The sequence below is a fragment of the Mustela putorius genome, unplaced genomic scaffold (assembly GCF_011764305.1).
Source record: "Mustela putorius furo isolate JIRA1106 unplaced genomic scaffold, ASM1176430v1.1 tig00000450_pilon_pilon_pilon, whole genome shotgun sequence".
Lineage (NCBI taxonomy): Eukaryota > Metazoa > Chordata > Mammalia > Carnivora > Mustelidae > Mustela > Mustela putorius.
This window is the reverse complement of record NW_025421385.1, coordinates 21,144,838-21,161,903: the sequence shown is the minus strand read 5'-3', so window position 1 is coordinate 21,161,903 and position 17,066 is coordinate 21,144,838. Positions and strand designations below refer to the sequence as shown.

The window sequence follows — 17,066 nt, the reverse complement described above, 5'->3', positions numbered from 1 at the left end:
TTCGGGCCCCTTCCGTTAATACTTTGCGGCGAGGTAACCTACACATCGGTGACCCCCCCCCCCCACTGGGTCGGAGGAGGCCTTGCCCCAGGCGCGCGCGCAGAGACGGCCACCCGCGGGCACCTGGGTCTTGGCTCCTCCGCCGGGTGGGCCCCGCCTCCGCTCTCCTGATGCCCAATCATCTGGAGACTCCGGGGCACGTCCCGCTGCGGCCACGCCCCCAGCCGGCGGGGCGGGGGGCGTCTTTAAGAGCCCGCTGGCGGGCCGCGGTCGCAGTGGGGGGTGCGGGGCTGTGGACAAGAGGCCCGAGTCCCGAGGCTGTGAAGTGTTCGCTCTCCTCCGCCTTCCTCCTCGCGGCAGCCTCCGCGCCCTGCGCCGCCGGCCCACCGGGGGGGGGGGGTTCCACCGCCCTCGGCTCGGCCTCAGCAGCCCGCCGGCTCGGCGCGCGGCAGCTCCTCCGCGAGCCCGCCGGCAACTCGCACCCCTCTCGCGCTCCCCTGGCGCCCGAGGGGGCCGCCTCGGGCCATGGTGCCCTTCCCCGAGGAGCCCGCCGCCGCGCGGGGGACGAGCGAGGCGCAGCCGCCGGGCCCCGCGCCCACCGCGGGGGTCGCTCCGCTGCCCGGCCCGGGACCCTCGGACGGCCCCGAGGCGTCCGTGGAGAAGGTGGAGGTAGAGCTGAGCGGGCCCGCGGGCGCTGAGCCCCCGCAGCCTCCCGAGGGCGGCTGGGGCTGGCTGGTGATGCTTGCCGCCATGTGGTGCAATGGGTCGGTGTTCGGCATCCAGAACGCCTGCGGGGTGCTCTTCGTGGCCATGCTGAAGACCTTCGGGTCCAAGGACGATGACAAGATGGTCTTCAAGACAGGTGAGGCGCGGACCCCGCCGCGCCAGCCGGGAGTGGGGGGGGGGAGAGCGGGCACGGGGCCCCAGAGCGCACCCCGCGAGTGGAGTGTGTGTCGGCGCCCGCGTGTGCGCCTGGGTGGGCGCGTGTGTGCGCGAGGCTGTGAGAGGTGGGTCTGTCCCGCTGCGGACGCAGCCTGCCGCTCCGGGGGCCCCGGTGTGCCTGGCTTTGTACTGAATCCAGATGTGGGCACGGTGTGTTTGGAAACAAGTCGCAGAACTTACTTGCCCAGATCTAAGAGTAGGGTTTAAGCGTCTTCGGTATACTTCCCTCTTAATTTTTGAAAACAAACAGAGCCTTTCAAACCCAGCAACATCGCACTGGGATTTTTACGGTCTCTTATGTGGCCAAGACCGTTGGGTTTTCGTTCATCTGCCTCCAGGGCTGTCAAGAGGGGTGTGTGTGTGTGTGTTAAGGGAGGCAGGGTTGGCAGGATTAAAGAGATTTATTCCAAGGTCACGGTGAGTTCCTAAGGGAGTCCTGGAAGAGTCACGGTTTCATGTTGTTTTTTTGGGGGGTGGTGGTGGTGGTGGTGGTGCACTGTGTGCTAAATATAGAAAGCATAGGGGGCAGCCAGATCAGGGACTGGGAGGAGGAAGGTGAGGGGTTGCCCTTTCCTGTTATGTTCTTTGTCGTATTTAACCATATATGAGGCTGGATGAAAAAGCGCAGACTCAACATCTTTTCCCCTCCAGAGCGTTATTATGTGATCTCTTGACTGATAGGCAAAAAACAAGTCCAAGTGCTTTTGTATGAACTCTTCTACATACATTATTTTATAGTAGCTTGCGATGCAGGTGTTATCAACTCTATTTAGGTGAGCAAACTGAAGGTAGGTAAAAATAGTGTCTTGGTGAATAGCAGAATGGAGATAGAACACATCTTATGACTTAAAGGGCTAAGTGATTTCCATTACTATATAAGGCTCCTCTCTGCCATTGGGGAAACTTTATATGACTGATAGTCTTTTTTTTTTTAACCTTAATCTTCTGTTTTTACAGTGAATATTCCTTAGGTCTTTAGTGTACATGCAGGGAACATGCAAGACTGTTATAACAAATTCTAAGGCAGAGGTAATGTTGGGAGTTTTAAAACCTTATATAAATAGTATTACATGTATCATTCTGCAGCTTGCTTTTCTTCTACTCTGCATTGTTTGCAGTTTATCCACAGAACACCTCAGTTGGGCTGATAGCTGATAAATTCTTACGTTTTATTACGTTTTAACTCAAGGTTTTCCATTGTATGAATGTATATTATACTTTACTAATGCATTCTCCCTTTAATAACCATTTAGATTACTTCCAGACTTAATAGCTGCAATAAATATTCTTGTACATTGTCTCTTTGCACATGTGATAATATACCATATTTAACCTGGAATTTCTGTTCCTTAAATAGCTCTTAAACTACTGTGTTACACAGGTCACAGTGATAGAAATGTAATGTCCTGTATTTATTTTTAATGGAAGGCAGGTGTTATAAAGTTTAGTAGAATTGATATGCATATGCAGCATTGAACAAAAATAATTTTTTTATATGAGCATTGGGCATCTGATAAGGAAAAGCTCAAGGAGGCAGAATTGACACTCAACATTTTAAAACTGGTTTCTTCAGCATTTAGCATATTCTTGCCTGGGGTTTGCAGATTTTTAATGCAGTTGAAACAACAAGACAACAGTCTTTTGTTTACCAGTGTTCTTGCAAACTCAGGTGAGTAGTTCATTTGCTATCTGTGGGTTTTTTCTCGTATTTAATGAGAGTGACTGTGTGAGTGAGTGAGCAACTGCTGGGGAAAGGCGGTAGTTTTGCCGGGGATCTGAGTTTTAACAGTGTTGAAGCCTCTACCTACTTTTCATATCCCCAGAGTTCCTGCTGGCGACAGTATCCCAGTACTGGCCAGTTGAGGGTGAGGGAAGGGACAGGAACCTGTTCTCTTGAATTTTTGGAATTCCACTGTCATGTTTGTGTATGTGTGGGTGTATATTGTATAGTTACACAGGTAAGCCAGTTAAATACTGAAGATCTTTGTGTTTATCTGCATGACTGTGATGTATGGCTGTGCCCTTGCACAAAGGTGCCCACCCAGAACACAGTCCCGTGGTGACTGGGAACCAGCCTGTGCTCTGGGTGCCTGTGTACTTGTAATGGTTCTGTGTAACACAGCAGCTAGATTGAACAGTGACTTTTACTTGGATGCTATGCTATACGGAGCTGACAATGAAGCTTTTAAGGTCTAAGGAAGAAAAAGATTTAACCTCATCTGTGGGGGAAAAAATGGTAACATGATTTTCTTTAAGCCAGTTAATACTGAGACCTGTCCGCCCCCAACCCCAACACACACACGTGTTTCATAAAGTCCATCCTTCACAACAGACACTGAAGTGTTTGAGAAAACCTGAGGTCTGCCTGTTCAGGCTTTTTCATTTTGATACTCTGATGCTGAGTCATCTGTGATTAAATATATGCAAGCTTCAAGTACAGTGCCCAAAATATCTGAATTGTTTGAGGCTTTTATTTTTCAAAAAGTTTTGGTCCATTCTCTGCTACCTTATTCGTGATTGGTAATCCCAGCATTAGCAACCACGTAATTTTGTTTTTCTGTTTTCATCGGCTTCTTCCTGGTGATGAGCCCAAGGATGCATAGTGGTGGAAAGTGAATCTAGGTTTCTAAATGATGGCTCACTTTTCTTGAGAACTAACTATGTGCCAGGCCCAGTGCAAAGCACCTCCATGCATTCCTATTTAAACTTTACTGCAACTCCATGATACAGGGTTATTTAATATCCTTGCATATGTGGAAACTCAGGCTTACAGAGTAAGCAGTGGAGCCAGGATTCAACCTCGGGTTTATCTGACTCCAGAAACTGGGTTTTTAATGTTTGATCCTTTGCACTGGCATGCTAACGTTCTGTTAATCCAGCTTTGTTTATTTTGTTGATTTAATTCAAGCATTAGGAATTGAGTACCATACTAGGAATTCTAGGGCTAGAAAAGAAGCCTGAAAGACAAGGGTCCCTGTTTCTTGGTCTTCCCTTGCTGTCAGTAAAGTATTGCCAATTGTTAATGTCTCATTGAAATAGGTTTTTGTAGAGGGAGTTCCAGTGAGAAACAAGATAATTTCAAATGGCATTGAGCAGAAGTATGGGGTTTCTTTTGAAGAACCAAATTCCTTTAGACTGATCCATGGTCGGATGTTTTCAGACAGAACTGGAAAGGAGACTTTCTCAGGCTTACTTCTTTCAGGGCTTGCTTTTTTAGTTTGAGAGAGCACGCAAGAGAGAGCTCACAGAGGGAGATGGAGAAGCGGACTCACCACTGAGTGGAGAACCCGATGCAGGGCTCCATCCCAGCAGGCCGGAATGGTGACCTCTGTGAAGGCAGATGCTTAACTGACTGAGCCACCCAGGCGGCCCTCTTCAGGGCTATCTTAACTCTTCCAAAGCAACTGATGATCTACCCAAAACTTCTCAGGAAAGTCCCTGAAGAAATTCATTCACATTAAGATATAGGTTAATTTAGACACCTTCATGTTACTCCTTATTCATTCTACAAAAGTTTACCAAGTTTCTGACACTCTCTGTGGTGGGCACTGGAGATGGTAACTGAGAAAAACAAAGTCAGCAGTTCCCCAGGATTTTTTGATCTGCTGTGGGATACAAATGAGTAAACAGAATATTTCCCTGAGGCCTTTGCAATTTAGCAGGACTGAATCTTATGTTAAAAAGCTGAAATTCTAAGGCAATTCCTGTGAACGGTGGGGGCTGGGAAGGCATTTGATGTTTGATAGCCTCTTTCTCTACGGTAATAAATCTTACTTCGTGAATTTAGGACTCTGGAAAAGGGAAGCAAGCTGAGCTACAAGTTAGGCAGGAGAATGAGTGAAAAATGTTGAGTGCCTTACAGCCCCACTATGTTATCCTCGCTGCCAGAGACGGGATGCTCGAATTGCGCCTCACACATACCCCTGCATCAGACGGAGCAGACAGAACTTGAGCTGTCTCTTTTCAGTTCATCTTTTTTACCTGTTCACATGTGTACAGGTAAATCAGATGCTTTTTTAACCGGAGTGTTATTTTCCCTTAGAAATCACAAGTGTGCTGGATATTGGAAAAAGCACATATTTAGTTCCTTCGTGGAACTGATAAAGAATTAAGAGTTCTTTTATCTTCAGATACAGCACTGTGGACACTCTGGGATCTTATTAGGGTATTAATCTAGTTTACTTATCTGCTTTCTTCCTGGAGAAAGAAATAGTTTAATGGTATATTCAGTTTTAAAATATGTTTATTTAAAACAACTATGTTTTCAGAATCAGTGTTTAGGGTAGTTAATGATATCCTTTTGAAGATACTGTGTCTTTGTGGTCCAGGGGCTTGGTCAAGTAGACTCTTGCTTCTTTCAGTAATTTCCAAATTGTGTTCTTTAATACCCTTTCTTTAAAGTGGAGGTCTGTGGTTAAAGACGTTTGGGAAATACTGCATGTTATCCTCCCTTCTTGGGTATTTAAAGTACAAATCAAGGTATTAAAAACTCGGTAGTTTTAAAGAAAAGCAGATTACCAAAACAGTCCCCAAAGGGAGGCCCTCTGGCTACGATCTTTAATGCTACTCTGCCCTCCCCATATGGCAGTGGATTGCTCTTCAGAGTTACAATCACGATGTAAGATTTTCAGTAACATTTAGGGAGCAGTGCATCTTGTCACATTTCTCAATATAGTCCTACTGGCACCTTTGAAACTTCAGGTCAGTTCATGCTCTTGAAGGTTTTTTTTAAAAAAATGTTTTCACATTTATAGTTATGCTGATATCTACACGCTGTAGTTTTTGCTACACCTAAACTTATAGGAGGTTGATTATATAGTTCAGAACTGAACTGCTCTGTCTGGCCTTTGTGCTAAGGGCTCTTTGTGTCTGGGGCTGGGGGGGGGGGTGGAGGGAGAGCTGCCTGGATAACTAATTATTTCTATTTCCTAGGATGGTTTTTAGTCATGGTGTTTTGTTGAGCTGGTTATGGTGAATGAATGATCTAGTTCATGGTCTAATACATCTTTGACTCTAAGAAAATGTCTGTTATTTGCACTGGAAGAGGCTGAAAAACCAGGATAACTCATTTATGGCTGTTGTGCTTGAATCTCCTCCGTTCTCCTCCATCTTAAAACATCCAGTCTTATATTCCACGTAAATTCCCCTAGACTGCCTGTTACAGTAGGGTCATTAGATCACAAAAGTGGCTTCAGGATTTTGGAATAAAGAAAGAAATGAGTATGGTGTGAGCATTTTGTACTCCATTTCCAGAATGTTTCTGAGTTCAGAGCAAGATGGAACAGTGTGAATAGTATATAATGAATTTTGATCAAATACAATAATGAATATTCCTATGGTTTATCATGGAACTTTTATCAATAAAATTAATTGCTCAAAGAACAAAATCAGTCAAAAATAAAAACGTACCAGAACTACTTCAGGAGGGGTTTTGAGGTATCTTTTAGGATAAATTGTACTCTGAACTCCTGTTGTGATTTGTTGTATCTTTTTGTACAGGTTCTTATTGAAGCCATATTGCAGTTCCTTGAGGCTTCATCCTAGGCCGAGTACTTGGCTTCACTTTTCTTACCTTTCTTGGGTGTCCCACACACCCCATTTCTCCAGCTACTCTGCTGGGGTTGTTATTGCCAGATTTCTTCTGTGTTCATGACCCATGTTTATTGGATCTGGACAGTTCCATATGGATACACAGGTATCTCATAATCAAAATGAATAAAAATAAAAATAAAAAGCACTTTTTAGCCAGCCCACACAATCTTCTGCCACCAAAAACAGTAGCCACTTGTAAATAAACCTGTCCTTTCTTATGAATTCTCTCGGTGTGTGACACCTCTGGTTGAATTCATCTTAATTTCTTATTTCTCCCTTTTCCTAATTTTATTAAATTAGACAAAGTCCTTTTTACATTTATCTCCTTAATGCCTCATAAATCAATCCCCTTTCTTTCCTTTGTGCTGTCTTAATTCATGCCTTCATTAATGCCTCAATTATTGTCATAATGCTTTAACTGATCTCCCTGTTCTCAGTTATACACTTGAGTGATTTCTCTAAAACATAGGATTATATCCTGTTTAGAGGGAGCAGTGATACTCATTACTCTGTACACCAGAGGCCTTCAAGTTCTGGTCCTTTCCTGACCTGTTAGCATTGCCTCTCACCTCTCTATCTTGTTCTTTGTGCTCTGGCCAAGCCGAAAGCCTTGCACTTTTCAGAACTTAGCCCGCTGTCTCTTGCCTCTCACCTTTAGTGTGCCACTCCTCTCTTCGATGTGGTGGTTATTCCTTGTTAAGAGTCTGATGAAATTGTTGGCCATTTTAGTCTTTTTCTCACAGCCATGGGACAAAACAGTGATTTTATACAAGTATTGTTACATTTTTGATGCACTTGGAACATTTGTGGGGGGTGGCACGAATTCAAATGAGTTACAAGTTATGATTAAAGTGGAAGACAGAGGGGTGCCTGGCTGGCTCATCAAGCATGTGACTCTTGATCTCTGGTGGTGAGGTTGATCCCCATGCTGGAGTTAGAGATTACTTAAAAAAAAAAAAAAAAAAAAAAAAAGGCAAAAATACCCCCCCCCCCAAACAAGAAACAAAAACAAACTTGAAAGTGGAAGACAGAGAACCTAATTGCAACCTATTCTAATCTACCATTCTGTGAATGGCACTTAAAAAAAAAAAAAAAAAGATTTATTTATTTATTTATTTGTTTGACAGAGAGAGAGAGAGAGACAGAGAGAGAGGGAACACAGCAGGGGGACTGGGAGAGGGAGAGGCAGGCTTCCTGCAAATCAGGGAGCCGGATGAAGGTCTGGATCCTAGGACTCTGGGATCATGACCTGAGCCTAAGGCAGACAGTTAACGACTGAGCCACCCAGGTGCCCCTGTGAATGGCATTTTAAAGGTAATTCATATTTAAGTGATAATTTGCATAGTCCTTTATCATAAATAGCTTTCATATGCATTCATACATATTCATACATTGTTTTTTAGAGTAGTCTTGTAGTGTGCTGTTACCTCCATTTATAGATAACAAGAGTTAGAACTTGTACAGGTTAGGGTTGTGGTACATAATACCACTATATATATCTATTATGTTGAATTTAAGAGCATCTTTTCAGCTGGGTAAACATTTGTACTTGAGTTAAAATTGTCCTGAACTGTAGAACCCTGCCTTTTTTTCCTTCTCCCTTGAAAATATTTTCTGCATATTAACCTATATATTCTCTAGAACCTTAATAATATCTTTTACCCAAGTTACCAGAAATCCTGGGAAGTTGCTTTTGGAATACAATTCTGTTTAGAGTTTTTACAGTCCAATTAGTGATCTGATCTTCTATTCACATTAAACAAACAAACCTTAACAAAAACAAACTCCCAAACACTCCTTGAACAGTTGGCTCACCACAGCTCTGAGCACCAGCCTAGCCTGGTGCCACTCACAGACCGTGGTGTTTTTCTTGGCAGTGATTCCGAGTGAGCAATTCCAGCACTCCTGAGGAGCTGTGCAAACCCACCACAAAAGAGGTCGCCCCTCTGAGCCTGGAGTGATGGAGGGAAGCAGAGCTTTCACATGTACATGTACATGTACCAAATGTGTGTGAGCACACTTTTCTTTGCTAAGGTATCTTCAGTAACAGCAGAAATAACTCCCCATCTTGCCTATAGGAACTCATACTAAAGGAGTGGAGGAAATGACATGCCTTATTTCCAAGTTGAAGTCTTTTTTTCATTTTTCTTTTTAGTTATGGGGATACATGTGAACTAATGCACATGAACCAAAGCTGGGTTTCTGCTTAAATTAAGTCTGGAGAGGTGTGTGGGTCTGAGAAGGCAGCATAGTTCCCTCCTCTGGGAGGAGCATCTCAGAAGTTCCAGAGAGGTCATTTTTTTTTTTTTTAAGATTTTATTTATTTATTTATTTGACAGACAGAGATCACAAATAGGCAGAGAGACAGGCAGAGAGAGGAGGGGCGCATGCTCCCTGCTGAACAGAGAGCCTGACCAAGGGCTTGATCCCAGGACCCTGGGATCATGACCTGAGCTGAAGGCAGATGCCCAACTGACTGAGCCACCCAGGTGCTCCAAGGCACATTTTGTTTAAAAAAGCATAGTCAAGATTCTAATTTTGTATTTAAAAAACAAACAAAAATAAACCTGATTATTTTCATTATGCAACTAAAAGGAAAGTGGCAAAATCTTGGCTGGTGGATAAATATAGAAACATACCTTTATCTTCTGAATATGGTTCTCACTTGAAGGGTTAGGTACCCTTGGAGATGTGCATTAAAGTTTTCAAGGATTATGAGACCTCTGTGTTTATCAAGAGGGAACAAAGTTGATCAGAAATGCTGCTCTCCCTGGGCGCCTGGGTGGCTCAGTGGGTTAAAGCCTCTGCCTTCGGCTCGGGTCATGATCCTGGGGTCCTGGGATCGAGCCCCGCATGGGGCTCTCTGCTCTGCAGGGAGCCTGCTAACTCCTCTCTCTCTCTCTGCCTGCCTCTCTGCCTACTTGTGATCTCTGTCTGTCAAATAAATAAATAAAATCCTTAAAAAAAAAAAAAAAAAAAAAAAAAGAAATGCTGCTCTCCCATAGGAAGGAGAATCACTTACTAGAGCTTATGCATTGGTCTGTTGTTCAGTTATTACTTTTTTTTTTTTGGCTAAAGAGTAAATTGCATCAACAGTGTTCTGTTCTGTATGCATTCAGAGAATCAAAATTTATTCTTGTGACGGACTTAGACTAAATCCAAAACCAATTCTGAGCTATGCTTTATAAAATCAGAAAACCACTACTCATTTAAATGGAGATATTTCTGAGTAGATTTTTTTTTTTAAGATTTTATTTATTTATTTGACACAGAGAGATCACAAGAAGGCAGAGAGGCAGGCAGAGAGAGAGGAGGAAGCAGGCTCCCTGCGGAGCAGAGAGCCCGATGTGGGGCTTGATTCCAGAACCCTGGGATCATGACTTGAGCCGAAGGCAGAGGCTTAACCCACTGAGCCAGGTGCCCCAGTAGATTGGTTTTAATGCTGAAGTCTGGTGACTTTTTAATAGTAAAAATCTTTTCATCTTGGTTAATTACCCTTTTTATTAGTTTTGACTTCATGTTCCAGTTTTCAAATGGCAGCATCTTAAAGGATACACATTTGTCAATAGTTGTCTAAACAATGACATTCCACAAAGTTAATTGATGCTTTAGTGCACATGGGGCCAGAACGTTGCCATTGTTCTATACTAATGTGACACTCAAATTCTGGCAGCAATACCCCCAACACCATAGTTCCCCTGAATGCCATGTTTTTAGATTGCTTACTTTCTGTTGGCTTATCTGTGGCTTCTAAGTTTTCCATGTTGAACAGGTGTTACTTTTATAATAAAAAAATTAATTTTAAAAATAATTCATGGTTAGCTCTAGAAATATTAACTTTCATCACTATAATAGTAAACTTGCCCTAAGAATAAGTTGTTTTAGAGGAATAAATGATAGATGTATGGAGTTTTAGCTGTGCATGTTAGATTTTGTCTCTTTCTACTCAGAGAAAAATGTTAATTATGGAATAGGTTGCAAATGGAAAGCCAAGGAATACCAAACTAACTCTTTACTTTAAATTTATAATAGATACTTACACACAAATGTTCTTGTATATGTATAGATGTCATTAGTACAGAGCCACAGTCTCTTATGTGATGCTCTTGGGGCCATATATCTTTGGGGCTCAGATTTTTTTGGACTTTAAAAAAGTAAACTGTTACATACATCTCAATTTTTAAACACCGTACAGGGGAATCTGAGGCGGCACCCTGTAATCAAGTACATTGATATTTCTGCAGCAAAATCTATGGGTATTCAGAGCAAGTGGACAAATAAAGACCATAAATAGTCTCATGTCAGTTCAGATTATATTTACTTCCAAGTGAGTGTTGATACCATCTTACAAAAAACTTTTGTTTTCCGTTTCTCAGTGAACATTCTTAAGGTATATTTTTCTACAGCACATAGTATACCTACTGCAGGTTTTCAGTACGTGTGGCCTTCTGCCGTACTGCTCTATCCTAGATTACTAACCAGGCCTCCTTTACTGGATGTTTGAATTGCAGGCAGTGTTACGCAATGTACGTATCCTATCTGTATACATCTTTGAACAAAGAAATTGTTTTTTTCTTCCTTGGATTGCTTCCTTGGGGTACATGTCCAAAAGTGAGATTACTGGTTCAAAGGGTATGAACAATTTTATAACACTTGTTACACATTGCCAGATTGTTCTTTAGAAAACTTAAAGCAGTTTACTGTGTGCCAGCAATATGTTGACTTCCTGAACACCCTAACAATGTTAAGTTTTATTTTTGTTAATATTTGCTAATTTGATAAGTGTCAATGCTATTTTTAAAAATTAACTTTAAATTATATTTTGTTGCTTTTAGGGCTGTGTGTTTTCCCAGGTTTTGAGCCCTTTAAAAGCAGCAAAATGTCCTGAATGGCCTGACAATTGTATATTAAATCTGGAAATAACAAGGGGACACATACCAGTGAATATGTTAGAGTAAATTTGTTACCACAAGTGGGAATACCAGGAAGGCATGAGAGTATATTTGTTTTTAGATTCTCACCTACCACACCTAGCAGGTGGGGCACACCCTGTTCCCATTCCTCTGCTCTTAGCACAGGTGTTGATCAAGGCCTTCTTTTGGGGTTAAAAGTGGGAACAGAAATGAACCATCTGGAGACTCAGCTAGAAGGACTTCCTGACTCTTCAGGGTGACTCCTCATTCTTCAGAGGATCAAGTCTGCAGGAGCAGCCCTGACTTATTCTGTGTGCTGTCGTCCTCCTCCGCCTTCTCCAGACCCAGCCAGTGCAGTTGAAAATAGCTTTAATTAATTAATTTGGGTGTACATGTACTTAAAAACGTTCTCCTTTTATTTATTTTTTAAAAATTTCATTTACTAAATTTTCATTTATTGAGCACAAACTATGTAGTAGGGTCTTACAGGAAATGAATAAATTTGATGTATTCCATACACATGAGAGATTATGAGAGGAGGCAAAAATGTAAATAATTCTAAAGCAATATGCTATACATGTTAAATGCAGTATGAATAAAATAGAGGATTTTAGAGGAAGGCAAAATGACTCCTGAGCTGATCAGGCAAGGTTGCATGGAGATAGAGCTTTTGAGTTTGGCTTTAAAGTATCCGTAGACTCGATTTCAGATTTCTCAGGAAGAGGTATTTCGGGTAGAATATGAGGCCCAGGCAAGGGCTAGGAAGGCATCCTCCTGATGTTTTACTGTGCTTTACTCTATATTGTAACTTGTTTTATCTACCCAATAATTATGTGATAAAACTGCTAGAATGATTGTCATGTTTTAGATAGGCAGCTAAGGCTAGTGAGCAGTTTGATACTGATACAAAACCAGCTCTTTTGGGTTTGTATCAGGATCCACTGGACTCTTTATGCCTGGTTACACACTGGACTTATTAAGTGAATGTGAGGGGTTTGGTTTGCCTAGAGCCAGGATGTGTGTGTAAGGAAAGTCACAGAAGGGAAGGCTGGAAAGCAGTGGTGGAGCTAGGGAATGGAAGGTTTGAATGGTGAGTTAAGAAGTTTGGATGTGATTTAATAGAGAGGCAAGGGGGAGATATTGAAGGGGTCTGAAGTAGTGCCTTAAAAAGATGTGACTGGGTTGCAGAGGGAAAGAAAGGGTGGGCTCTAATTATAAAGTTGTTGGGTGAGATTTGAGGCACAGTAGTTGAAATGGGAAAGAAGGGACAGATGTGAAACACTTTAAAGGGCTGCCTGAGGAAATTTTAGTAAATGTAGGGTGTGGACAGTGACGTGGAAGCAGAGATGATGCCTGCATCTGGAATCTGCATTTAAGACTTTTTGGACTGGGAGCCCCACATTTTCATTCTGTACCGGCGCTACAGATTACATAGACAGCTGTGGAGGGTGCCATTGTCAAGACCAGGGGCACGAGGAGGAGGAACTGGTAGGAAAAGACCGACTCAGACCTTTGCCTGTTAAATGCCAGCAGGACAGCATGGGATGATGTCAAGCAGGTAATTTGGAAGCACAAACCCGGAGCCTCAGAGTGAAGTGAAGCTGGAGATAGAGCTTTGGATAGAGCACGTGTCTCCAAGGGGAACATGACGTAGTAAGAAAAACCCAGAAATTCTGTCTCAGGCAGACCTGGGGGTTGCTCCTAAGGAGTTTAGTTAGTGTCCACTGAAATCATCATATTTAAAAGTAACAAAACTTTGGGATGCTCGGGTGGCTTAGTTGGTTAAAGGGTCTGTCTTCAATTCAGGCCATGATCCCAGGGTCCTGGATTCGAGTCCTGTATCAGGCTCCCGGCTGGGCAGGGAGCTGCTTCTCCCTCGACCTTCTGCTCCCATTGCCTGTTCTCTCCTCTCTCTCTCTGACAAATAAATTCTTTTTAAAAAAATTTAAAAAAAAGGACAAAACTTTATTGCTTTGAAAATTCTAGCATTTAGAGTTCTCTTACTCAGATCTGCAACTTCCCAAAGGTCAGAATTGTATTATTATCATTGTCTTCAGTTTTCCAGCGTGTAGTCCTAAGACTTACTTTTTTTCCCTGTTGTCTCTAAAGCTATTGGCATTTACTCTTTCTTTCATCCGTGATGTAATTAAGCCAGTCTGTAAGTCCTGTTTTCAAGATGTTCAAGACCAAGACACTATGAGAATAGCTTAGAATAGTTTTAATCAATTTATATATTTCTAATTTAAGTATAAAGTATTGACAGTGGTGGAAAACCTGTTCAACAGGCAGATGTTATCTTGTAGATCTGTCTTCATAGCTACTGAGTCAGCTACTTCATTTACAATTCATGATGAAAACAGCTCGGCTCACTTTTTAAAAAATTGTCTAGGGAAACTAGGAAACTAGTATAAATGAATTTAAGTTCTCTGACTAGGAGTAGGGTGGAATGTTGCACAGTTTGTTAAGAAACAGGACTGACTCTTGCAATTCTGTCACACTAGACATCTGAGGGTTGGCCCGAGGAGGAGGAGGTGTCCTCCTGTGCTCGCTGGCCAGGAATGGAGTCGGGCCTCGTACGGGTAGTAACTGGCCGTCCGGCTACACCCAGGTGTATTTTGCCTTCACCTTGTGTCACATAGCATAGCAGCAAGACTCCAGCAAGATAATAGAAGGTCAGCGTACTTTCGGATGCATCCAGTGCGCAGATACGTCAAACAGTATTGTCACTGAGCAGCTGGCCCAGAGCCCACACGTGGGCGTGTGTGTTGACTCACGTGCTCTGCTGTAATCTCTCGGAACTCGGGTCCTGAATTGCTCTCTTGTGATTCAAGCCCAGCCGAAGGTGTTGGAAGTGCAGTGACCCTGGTGGAAGAACCTGTAAGCACAGGGGGCGGATGAAAGGGAAGGGATAGTTGTGTAAGAAGAGGCTATCTGCCTTTTTGGGTAAGACACTCTTACCTTTCCAGTAACTGTTCTGTTTTTAATGTCATTTGGCTTCATTTACAAGGTCTGTATTAAAGCGCATGTCTGCTTGGAAGCAGTCTTGTGACCGTGCTTGTCTCTTGTTGTGCTCCCGGGGATGAACTGAAATGCGGCTTTGCTGACAAGTATATTTGGTATCTGGTGGTTATGGAGAGGGGAGGAAAAGGGAAGCCGGACGGAAGCACTTTTCCCCCACAGGCTGATAAGCAGAAGCCATGTAGTCTTGTAAATCCCATGGCAACACACCAGGCAGAAAAAAGACTTGCTAATAGCAAAGGTCAGGATTCACAAAAGAGCAATGTAGGTTTTTGGTATTGACTTCAAAACACAGTTTTCTGTAACTTCGCGTTCATTTGTTGTATGTATGTGGTTATACTTTTGTATATATGGTAGTTGCTTTTTGTAACTTTGATGAGGAAAGAGATGAGTCACTTAAAAGGCAGACTATTACTCTTTTTGGGAAAAAAGATGTAGTAAAAGTAATGCTTGAGCCAATTAATCTGTCTTCTTCCTCTAATTCATCATGATAACTTCAGGTGTCTGGTGGCAACTGAGAATGGGTTATGGAAAAATGTCAAGCCATTGTAATCCCCATTAGTTATGGTCACTTAAGAGGATAAATTAATCATTGGTCACTAATCTTTGGATAATTACTCTATTTAGTTGGAAATATCCTTAATTTTTTGGAAAGCAAGTCAGTGAGTTAATAGAACTGTCAAAATTGATCAGCTTTTCTAAGCCTAATAATAAGTGAATGGAAACTAATTGCCTGCAACCCTTTCTCTCCTGCATTGTAGAATGATCATTCTAAAACTCTGGACAGTGAAAATGGAACAACAGGAAAATATATTAATATACTACCTTGTGGTTTGCGGGTGGGCATTCAGAGCCTGTTAGTTGAGGATTAACATAGTTGCCATAACAGGTAAAGTCTTGTGACCTGTGTATGTGGTTTTTGTTATTAGAATTATGTAAGTTAATTACATTATAACATTGGCTCGGATATAGGTTGTTAGGAAGTGAGTCTTTTACGGACAGGGACAGCAATTCTGTTTACTTGTGCATTGAATAAATATCTTGAAGGAGGCAGCTTGTTTAAGTATTGTATTAGATGCTAGGGATGTGGACGGGAATAAAGAAAGCTATACATTTCAGTCCCAAAGGAGTAAAAAAAAGGGAGGAGGAAGTCTGAGCCTTCTGTTTTTAGCATGGGTACAGTGCCTCAAATGCAGACTAGTATATACTTTTCGGAGTTTGAGGTCCTCATTCATGAGGTTCCCAGAGAATCTTTAAGAGTAAGTGAGGTTGTGATGCAGATGGAATCAGAGCCATATTACTTATTTATCACAATCAAAATAATGCCATTTGATGATAAAATTCACCTGCGTTTGTTACAAATCGTTGTTTTTATAAGGTTTCCGGAAACAGAACAGAATTTTGCTAAGTGTTGTTTCCAGTCACTAGAGAAGGATTTGTGTCATTATGAGAAACCTAAGACTATATGTGGGACTGACTGACTAGAACCAAAATGTAAGTTAGGACTTTAGAAAACAATTGCAGGTTTAGAAATCTTAACTAAGACACATTTTAGAAGGCTCCTTTAAAAAAAAAAAAGATTTATTTATTTTAGAGAGTGAGAGCATGGGAAAGGGGCGAAGGGAGAGAGAGAATCTCAAGCAGACTCTTTGGTGAGCACAGAACCCAAAGTGGGGCTCAGTCTCACGACCCTGAGCCCATTACCTGAACCAAAATCAAGAGTCAGATGCTTAACCTACTGAGCCACACAGGTGCCCTGGCTCAGTTAATTTTTAAAATCCAACTTTATTGGGGGATAATTTAATATAAAATTTAGCAGTCTTTAAGAAAGATTTTATTTATTTGACAGAGAGAGGCACAGCGAGAGAGGGAACACAAGCAGGGGGAGGGACAAAAGAAGCAGACTCCCCGCTGAGCAGGGAGCCCAATGTGGGGCTGAATTCCAGGACTGGGATCATGACCTGAGCTGAAGGCAGACTATTAACGACTGAGCCCTAAATTCAGCAATTTTAAGGCTAGAATTTGATGAGTTCTGACAATTGCATACAGTCGTGAACCGCCATCACAATCACGATGGAGCCTTTCCCTCACCCCCAAGATGTTCTCTTGTGTCTCTTTCCAGTCAGTCTTCCCTTTTACCCTGGCCACTGGCCACTGCTGATGTGCTTTCTGTCACTATGGTGTTGCCTGCCCCAAAACTGTGTATAAACAGACTCAGACAGTATTGTTTCTTTGTCTCTAGTGCTCACTCAGCATTATGGTTTTGAAGATACACCCATATTGTTGCATATATTAGTAGTTCATTTCTTTTTATTGCTGTGTAGAATTCCTTTGTATACCTATACTACAATTTTTTATCCATTCATATCTTTTTAATTTTATTTTAATTTTTATTTAATTATTTTAAAGATTTTATTTATTTATTTGACCTGTGTATGTGGTTTTCGTTATTAGAATTATGTAAGTTAATTACATTATAAGCCATTATAATGGCTTATCTCTGACAGGCAGAGATCACAAGTAGGCAGAGAGGCAGGTAGAGAGAGAGAGGAGGAAGCAGGCTCCCCTCGGAGCAGAGAGCCCGATGTGGGGCTTGATCCC

At 42.2% G+C, this 17,066-nt stretch overlaps 1 protein-coding gene across 1 annotated transcript in view; it reads left to right on the top strand.

Moving 5' to 3' along the window:
- The first annotated feature begins 245 nt into the window (after positions 1-245).
- The window catches only part of SLC16A10 (solute carrier family 16 member 10), a 121,461-nt gene continuing 104,640 nt past the window's right edge, over positions 246-17,066 (top strand). Inside the window, exon 1 of the mRNA XM_004753594.3 lies at positions 246-862. Coding sequence (XP_004753651.2) covers positions 526-862 — 337 coding nt within the window. The 5' untranslated portion in view covers positions 246-525. The remainder of the gene's footprint in view (positions 863-17,066) is intronic.